The 10,000-nt window shown below is 35.4% G+C and overlaps 1 protein-coding gene across 1 annotated transcript in view; it reads left to right on the top strand.

The window, feature by feature from the left end:
* The window catches only part of Wdr82 (WD repeat domain 82), a 15,701-nt gene extending 6,344 nt beyond the window's left edge, over nt 1-9,357 (top strand). The window contains exons 3-8 of the mRNA XM_086550570.1: nt 84-150; nt 547-750; nt 5,303-5,471; nt 5,675-5,794; nt 5,955-6,047; nt 6,562-9,357. Of these exons, the coding sequence (XP_086406696.1) occupies nt 84-150; nt 547-750; nt 5,303-5,471; nt 5,675-5,794; nt 5,955-6,047; nt 6,562-6,594 (686 nt within the window). The 3' untranslated portion in view covers nt 6,595-9,357. The remainder of the gene's footprint in view (nt 1-83; nt 151-546; nt 751-5,302; nt 5,472-5,674; nt 5,795-5,954; nt 6,048-6,561) is intronic.
* The last annotated feature ends 643 nt before the right edge of the window (nt 9,358-10,000 follow it).

The raw sequence follows: 10,000 nt of genomic DNA, 5'->3' as shown, positions 1-10,000 counted from the left end.
GAGATATATAGTTTTATATAATTTTTTCCTTTTGTCTTTTTTAATGTTTTGTTTCATGTATTTTCATTAACGTTGATTTGCAGACACCATCCGATACTTATCATTACACGACAACAAGTATATCAGATACTTCCCAGGGCATACGAAAAAGTAAGCAGATGTCAACAGTAAAGCCATGAATTTTTTCATGTCTGAATAGTTTAATTTTGATGATGCCTTATTTTTGACGTATTGAATGCACATAAAGATTAAGTAGTTACTATTGAGCCTCAGGTTCTTTAGGTCTGAGATACGTAGTCAGTTTCGTAGCATAAATATGAGGAAATTTAACCTTTTTTATTTTTTCTTCCCTTTCCCTCTTTTTCTTCTACTCATTCTTTGTCATTTATTCTCTCTCTCTCCCTCTCCCACTCCTGCTCCTACTCCTTCACCCTCCCCCCATGTTCACCTCCTTTTACTCCTTCTTGCCTTCTCTTTCTCTCTCTCTCTAATTTTTTTTCTGTCATCCTCTCTCTTTCTTTCTCTTTCTCTCTTTTCTATAAAAAGGGTGATAACGTTGAGCATGAGTCCAATTGATGACACCTTCATCTCGGGCTCCCTGGACAAGACCCTAAGATTGTGGGACCTGCGCTCGCCCAACTGCCAGGGCATGATGCACGTGGGGGGGCGCCCAGTAGCGGCCTTCGATCCCGAGGGCCTTATCTTCGCTGCGGGAATCAACTCTGAAATGATCAAGCTGTACGACTTGAGGTTGGTATGGCGTGACGGAGGCTTGGAAATCATTGGTTCTTTGTGTGGAGTTTGTGTTGGGTTCAGTTTTAATTGTTTCATCTTTTTATAGCTTTGTATATATGTTTATTTGATGTTACTATTGTTATTGTTGTTATTATTATTGTTATTATTATTATTATTATTATTATTATTATTGTTATTATTGTTTTTATCGTTATTATTATAGCCGTTTTCTGCAGCATCACTGACTCGCAATCATTTCAACTTAGTGGGCATAGCATAGACATTGTTGGACGTACGACAGCAAAAGTGTCGTACTGCACAAACAAAATCAGTCTTCATGCTCACCCACGCCTCTGTGGTGCAGCTTTGAAATGATAATGTTTTCAATTATATGCTTCTTCATCTAATAAAGACATTTTTGAGTTCATTGGATATTCAGGCCTAGGGCAGTATATGTGATTTCATTTAATGTTTGAGAAAGTATTCCCACGACAAATAATTTATTTCTAGTTTGTTTTAATTCATTCATATTGGCATGTGAAATCAAGTTGAGTATGTTAACATCATGCTTGTTTATGCATGAGAAAAAGTTTATATCTTCAGTAAGTAGTTGTGCAGATTAACAGTCAGTAAATGATATTTGTGCAAATATAATGCATTCCATGACAACAAAGCACACTTTATTTTAAGTATTTAATATTTTTGCTTCTTCACCTATATATTCATGATATTTTCTCTGTAATAAAACATAAAAGTTATCGATGCATTAGGGTAGACTTTTCACTTTACTGGTAATTCAATAATGATAATATTATGCATGCATTACAGAGGTAGTATTGAAAATGGATATTAGATGATGCTCATTACTTGCCAAAATTAACCCATTGGTTTTAATAAAATATGTATACAGTTGTGTGGCGGGTTTATGTTGTTGTGCCACCCGCGTCTACAACTGACTCAGCCTTGGCAGCAAATTATGCCATCCGCTGTCAATGGGTTAAAGGTTGTCACTGTAACTAAACTAATTTCAGTTATTTGGTTGCATTACATGCAAGTCTGATTTGATTTCTCCTGGCATGGATGCGTGACAATTTATGATAGACAAGGGAAATAGTAAACTTTTAATTCTTCTGAAATTTTATCTGAAGGGATTGCTTGCTGCCCATCAAACTGTAAATAAATTCAAATGTATTACTCTGCTTGTGACTATATACGCAATAGCCTTTAATCAGGAGTCTGCCTTTTGAGTGAATACAAAAATACATCCAGTACGCTATTTGCTCTTGTGCATATATTTTCCAAATCAAAACCTAGGTAAATTAAGTTTCTCACGACAGAATAAATTTTGTCCAAGTAAAAGGATTGCAAAAGTTATTCATCTCCCATTTATCAAAGCTACATAGGTGGTGTTTGTTTTACATTTTCATATATGAATTACAGTCTTAGAATATATGATATGCCAATTATTATAATCTTACTACATTTTTACATAGATATTGCATAGATTTTGCTGTAAACCACCGTTATACCCCTTAACCCATTCATGCTGGGGCTATTCCGGCTCTAAATGGTCGGAATGTTGGGGTTTTCGAACGCATAAGCCTAAGACCTCGGGATTCTCAGGCGCACTAGCCATGAGCCTGGGCTGTCTGCTCACTCACCCGGTGCGCCGGCCTTGACTAAATATCTCGTCGCCAGCGTCTGACCCAAAAAGCACGAAACGTGACAGCACATCAGCTGGCGTGAATGGGTTAAAATGCTAATTGATACTACATGAAATGAAAAACGGGGAATAATGAGTATTTCTGCCAGTTGGTGATGGTTTGCACATGTGTGTTGGCGGCCATTTTGGATAGGTTGGCATGTGTGTGTGTGTGTGGGCGGAGCTATCTTGCAAAATAGTTGGAAATATGGCTGTGAATGACTGCGAGTAATTGTCAGTAATTGCAGATGATACTTTATCATTATTATTATTATTATTAACATTATTACTACTAGTACTATCATTATTATTGATATTATAAGTATGAATTTTATCTTATTATACTATTACTACTATTACTAAATTACTGAATAACTTAGGTCACCTTCTTTATATCTTTATCTTGTTTTTATTTTTCCTTATAAGCGTATGTAATGGTTGTTGATAAGGAACAGAATTCACTCTGAAGATAGAATGTAAAAATATTGTTACAGTTGTCTTTCTTTTCTTAAATGCTAAGAAATTATGGAAAATAAAAACCAAAAATGTCAAAGTAAATTGTTGCCACAATGATGTTCACAATTTTTTTTTTTTTTTTCATGTTTATATGTATGTTTGCCTCCTTACATTTTTGGCCTGCTTGCACACCCTTGCTATATAGGCTGCACCTACTGCCAACCAGCATATATAATTCTATTACATGTTTTCACTGAATAATTGCTTGAAATGCAAGGTTTAAGCTCCAAAAGTCAACTGTTAGCTCTTTCTATAATGGCTGTGCTTACTTGCTAGCGTGAACATGAACAAGATACTGTGTTGTAAAACTTCTTGCTTCAGCCCACAAGTGACTCCTCACTGTCATTGTGGAAGCGGTCTTGCAATTTTATTTCAGATAGGTTTGTCTCCTTCCGTTGTTGGCCTGCTCATACACTCAAATTGCAGTCATGGTTCTGATACATTTTTTTTCTTTCTTAGTATACCTTTTTATTCAAGCAGGTAATATTCTTATATTTGTGTAGAAAGGGTATAATTTAGAAGTATAGGAATAGGGCTGTCTGATATAATACTTTTATAACATGTAGTTGAACAATGCTTTGAGTATTTATACTTTGCGACAGGTGGTGTCGACCATTTATCTGCAGAGTAGTCGGGGTTACACTCTGTATATAGTTTAATTCCATAGTTGAGATGTGGTTACAATTTTAAGTCTTCTGTCATTTATTCCTGTGTATTTTATCATTGAATGGAGCAATGATTAGTGAGTATTTTGATTAATGAAAAATGTTGCCATAAAAAACAATATTTAACCCATTCACACCTAGGCGATTCCGGTTCTGAATGGTCAGAATACCGGGGTTTTCAAACGCATAAGCTTAACGCCTCGGGATTCTCAGGTGCATTAGCCGCAAGCCTGGGCTGTCCGCTCGCTCACCCTGAGCGCCGGCCTTGACCAAATATCTTGTCACCGGCATCTGACTCAAAAACCACAAAATGTGTCAGCACGTCATCCGGCGCGAATGGGTTAAACACACAATGGCTAAGATTCTATATGTATTAGGCATATGAGAAGGTAGGTTGAGCAAAAGCACAGGGGAGTGTCTCCAGAAGGACTTATTTATAGGGGATTAGGCCAGGGATATTGCCTCAGAATCATTCTGTGTAAAATCATATCACTGCAATGAATAACATAAAAACAAACACAGTAACAAACACACACAGATATATTGAAACACAGCCACAGTAAGAATGAAGTAAAGTTGTGATGTTTTGAAGTTTTCTGAAAGCTTTTCCTCAGACATGGGATATTGATATCCTATGTCTGAGGGAGAACTTTCTGGAAAGCTCAAGATGTCACGACTCCAATTCATTCTTACTGTGGCTTTGCTTTACAATATCTCTGTGAACAAGACCATTTCTGTGGCATGCTAAATTACATAATTACCCCGACTTCTAGATTAGGCTGATGTCTGTAAATATTAATTATTTTTTTGAGCTTGTTAAATTTTTATAGTGTATGTAAAGAAGTGATATAAAAACTTGCTCTAAAGTTTCTCAGACAAAATTACATATGTTGTGTCCAAATGTAGATAAATCTATAAATGAGACTGAAAAACTTCAAATAGCCAGTGACATGAATGCCACGTCATGGCATTTGTTTGGCTGTCTTGTTAAATGATAGGGTGCGTAGTGGATGACTAACCCGCAATGTTCGACTTGGGCATTTTCAAATACTCTGGCAAAATATCCAGGTGGAGCCTAAACTTTCCCCCTGTTATCAGGTCAATGACCCGTATTTAATAAATCTTTCTCAGAATTACATACAATGGCAAAATTACAATACATTCATATACTAATCTAGTATATGTGACCTATCTTCATGTTACCCACATAAGGAACATTGTAATGAGCATAGATGTCAAGTGAATCAAGAGCTCTTGACTAGTATATATGTTTTGTAATTTTCCCAATATATGTATTTCAAAAGATTTTATAAAATTTGTCATGTACATCTCTAGCATTGTGATGTTACTCAGTCTCTTTAAAACCGAAATCTACAAATGTATATATAACTTATTTATTACGTGTGTGTGTATACATCATATGATTTTATATGTACACATGCATGTGTTTATTTTTAAAATAATGATGTTTGTCAGTGTTTGTCCATGTGCATATGGCTGTATTTTTTAACCCATTGACAGCAGATGGCATGATTTGCTGCCAAGGCAGAGTTGGTCGTAGACACAAATGGCACCGTGCCAACCAATGTAAACCCACCATCCGACTGTATACATATTTTATTAAAACCGCAACAATTGATGTTTCTTTATTGGTTGATGACCGAGGTTCCCCATCTATTTCCAGATCATTCGACAAGGGGCCATTTAGTACGTTCCAATTATCCATGGAGAAGGAGTGTGACTGGACTGGGATCAAATTCAGTCCTGACGGCAAGACGATTCTCACGTCTACAAACGGATCAGTTATCAGACTCGTGGATGCTTTCCAGGGAACGCCGCTCAAAACCTTTGCTGTGAGTTGCATTCCTAAGTCTGCTCTGCTGTTTTTCCGATTTCTAAGGAATTTTGTTTTGTGTTGATGTGAATTGATACTTGCACGACTGTTACTAATAAAGTATTACCTATTTATTTATTCATTTATTCTTTGTATACCTATTGTCAATAACTGTGTTAGAATTATAGGTATTAATGTTTAACTTCCTTTTCTTCTGTGCAGGGACATCTGAACAACAAAGGCATTCCCTTAGAGGCGTCCTTCAGCCCCGATTCGCAGTTTATTTTCAGCGGGTCGACCGATGGGAGAGTGCATGTGTGGAATGCCGAGACAGGCTACAAGGTGAGGTTATGCTGTGGGGGTTTTATCACAGCATTCTTGAAAGGTGTTGGCAAGATTCCATCTCTCTTCAGAAGGCATGAGATTTCAATAGGAATTGCTATTTCTAAATTTAGTTTTTTTATGCTATATTTGTCTTTATGATTCCTGTTTTGTTTGGCAGGTTTGTGTGCTGAACGCTGACCATACTGGGCCTGTTCAGTGCGTCCAGTTCAATCCAAAATACATGATGTTGGCCTCAGGATGTACAAACATGGTGAGTGTATATTTATCTCATTTTTTTTCTGAATTGAGTGACAGCAATTAAAAGCTTAGGGTAACCAAAGGCAACTTGGTATTGCTTAACTTTAAGTTAGAATAATCAGATTGATGGACTAGCCTAGGCAGCCTGGCCATTTCCTATTTTTAGACTTGAATGCATTATAAAGGTTGAACAAAGTAGCCTAAGGTAGAATTAGATAAGCTAATGCAATAAGAAAGGAGAAGCTGAATATGGGGTTTCGACTTACACTCAAAGCATCAGAGAAACATAGTGTACACACATACAAAAGATGCATTATCTAGTACTTGAGAAAAATAATGAATGTCTATGTCTAGGTGTGAAGAGACAGAGACGGACATAATTTAAGTGAAATGTGGGCATTCCAAAATTAATCAAAATCCCAAAATCCCCATAAAAAAGTGTTAGTCTTCTCTTATCATCAATTATTAATGAGACCTGAATTTTATCTCAACGTTATTCATTCAGTCGTTATTTGTTCTCCTTCCAGGCCTTCTGGTTACCATCCCTAGACGACATGTGAAGAGACTGACGCATGTGCTTGTATAGACTCGTGAAATGGAGTGGAGGAGGAAACGGCAATTCTGTAGTTTGTGGGAATTTTGATGCAGAGCCTTGAAACAAGATGAACAGAAGATTGAAAAAGAAAGAAAGAAAAAGGGAAAAGGAAAATGTTCACCTTCTCAGCTCATAAGAAAATCTAAACTAAAAGCAAAACGAAAAGCAAAACAAAGAGAATGAGTCTGTGTTAAAGATCTGAGACAACGTTTTCGGGTCCAATTCTTAAAGCTGTATATAATTGTGGCTTTGAAAAGACAGCCATTTTTTTTCTCTCTCTCTTCTTTTTTTTCATTTAATTTAAAAAAAATCCTTTCTAGATGAGAATGATTGTTCAACTGAATTGGACCTCGAAAGGAATACTGGAAACCTCAAATATATTTTGTGAAAGTGACCAGATACGCTGAGATTTTTTTGTGTGTGATCCTCATTGAGCGTACCTCAGTATCATATGTATAGACAAGTATACACAGTAGATAAATGTGACGATGAAGATTGTATAAAGTCAGTTGAATAAAACCATCAGATGTGGCTATTTGTAATGATGTTTTATCGAAGGAGTGATAGAAAAAAACAGACATTCAATGAAATGAAAATTATACTTTGATTTCAGAATATGAGTTCATGTGTTATCATTGTTAATTGTGTTTAATTTAAAAGCAGGCATTACAAAAACAAAGTTTGTTAAAGGCTAATATTATGCTGTTATGGGTAATACATAACCTTGATTAAATTACTTTGACAGTACCTGAAACACTGTAAATTTTTTGTTCTCTCTCTGTCTGCAAGTTGGATAGTTTTTGGTAAAATTAATTTTGGAAGTCCTCAAGATAATAATTTCAGTTCTTAATCAGTGTTTCATGAATGATTTTCTCGTTGCAGAGGTATTTTCAGCAGGCATGCTTGTTTGTGAAAGTCCATTAAGCAATTTGTACAGTTTTAGCACATGTTCGGATTATTATTAATTTTACTGTTTTAGATGGAAAGTGGATTTTAAGCCAATGAGAGTGTGAGGGATCAGTATATTAGTAAATGATTGAGGACATTCAAACCAGATTTAACACTGACCATTTTTATGTGTTAATGATAATCAAATATGAATTTAGTCATGTAGAAGTGTGAACATTTTTTTTTTCTACTTTTTCTCTCCTCTTTATCAGTCAGCATGGAACAGAGTTCAGGAATGGGAAGTGGAAGTAGACGTAGCAGATGTCTGCTGAAAATATCACTGTAGATTCTACTAAGGAAATTGTGTTCATTTTGTATGCCAGTGGCTATCTGTTAAAGCCTTTAAGGTGATACAGTACACTTTGTCATTTCTCTCACACAGACTTGCACATGCATACCTATACACACAGACGTTCCACATGTATCCACATACATCCATTCACACTTCAGATGCATATACACACTTACTTATGCACATACAAATACATTTACTTGCATTGACACGCAGGACCCACTTACATTCAGACATCACAGACACTTGCACTCACACCCAAACTCACTCTCTCACTCATGCGCATTCACACTCACACTCACACACATGTTGTCTCTATCTTTGACTCTCTTCTCTGTAAGTTGAGGTCCCAACAGAAGTATTTCCCCCAACGATCAGTCATTATTTTGGTGCAAAGTGTATTATAGCAAGGTTTAGTCATATGAGAACTTGCCCTCTGTACCTTGGAAATTTTTTTATGCTCTGAATTGGAATAAATGTGGGAAGGTTGATATCCTTCTGCTATTTTTATGTAGACAGTGTGTGTCTTAATGAAAACATTTCCCTTTTTGGATTATGTTGATAGGTAATGATTAACTTCAGCAAGCATTCCAGGTACATAGTGGAGGGCCTCATTTCCTTCTTTTTTTTTGTCTTTTTTTCTCTCTATCTTTTTTTAGAAAGTTGCTCCTTTAAGGTGTGTTCATTTTGGAACATGATAGTAGGAGAAACTTTTATATGTAAACATTGCCTGTAAATGATGCGTAACAAAGGAGCAGCTTTGCTTTTCTGTAGCGATTATGTTCGATGTTCCAGTCACTAACATTTCTCTGAATATCTTTGTGATTCTCAACTTTCTTTTTTTTTTTTTTATTTTTTTGTTAGGAAGTATATTTAGAAGATGAAAAAAAAGGTAAAAAATGTAGAGAAAGAGAAGAGCATTGGAGGAATATTATTACTTGATCTACATATAAAGAGAGTTAACGTAGTGCTTCGAAATTGTGTAAACTGAGAATGTGTACCCACCGATTTTTGATGTGATACTAAAAGTGAATATTCCTGGAAAGTCATAAGAAGAAAAAATTTGCTCTCCAAATGCTCCCATTTAGTTAACCTGCACTTTGTCATTAGGACTTGAGTAGTCAGTAGAGTATGGCCTTTTTTTATTTATTATTTTTTTTATTTTTTAATCTCTATACTTTTTTTTTTCCCCACATAGAAGAAGAAAAACAAACTTTTGTAGATTTAAATCAGACATCTCTTGTCTCAGCAATAGCTAGAATAAGATTAAAAGGACAAATTGAATACATAATCTCAGGTTTCGCTGGTGTTGTACGATGCAGTTTTTAAATGTGTTATTTTGACCGATGACCCTTACAAGGAGTAGAATGCTCTGGTATTACTGCTTCAGAAAAGTGAATTCTCTTCCTCAGACGGTAGTTATCATTACCCGGTTAAGCTCCTGTTATATTTATGCTTTGATAATACAATGGATTGTATGTCAATGAATTTGAAGTTTTATGTATACCTAAATGATGTTTCAAAACAAAGAAAAGAAAAAAAAAAAGAAAGCAGTGAAGCCTATTCTCAAGGAAAATTATTTTAGATACTCAATAAGATGGGCCTTATAAAATTATTGGTATAAAATTTTGATAGAGAATCAGTAAAAGAATCAAATATAATTGTGCATAGTTTCAAAGTGCACGAGGATGAATGTATATAAATGAAATTATCAGGAACTTGCTAATGACTTTATAATCCTATCTCCAAGAATTACTCTAAAATTAGTCGTCCTAAATATATCATTATATTCAAAAGAGGATTATCAGGAGGAAGAGAGTCTTAGAAAAAGATTCCTACAAGGAATAACACTTATTCCATTTCTCAGGCAGTGCAAAATGGAAGGTGGAAATGCAGTGGCGAAATCAAAGTTCTTCGGGCGAGCTTCGGAAATGAGCTGGAAATTATGTGTTTTGGAAAAAGAGTGTAATTGAAAAGATCGTGAAGGGACACCGAGTTGATCTCATGTATGTAGAATTATTTTAAGTGTCGGTGATCATTCTGACGATGTCTTTGCTTAAGGTTTCTCCAGTTGCCCTTTGTGAAATGAAGAAATTAAATTTGGGAATTTTGATCTTGGAATTCTTTTTAT

Source organism: Penaeus japonicus, unplaced genomic scaffold, assembly GCF_977035675.1.
Source record: "Penaeus japonicus unplaced genomic scaffold, GWHDUDI00000001_assembly GWHDUDI00000024, whole genome shotgun sequence".
Lineage (NCBI taxonomy): Eukaryota > Metazoa > Arthropoda > Malacostraca > Decapoda > Penaeidae > Penaeus > Penaeus japonicus.
Note: the sequence above shows the minus strand (reverse complement) of the source record. Positions and strands in the feature narration are given on the sequence as shown.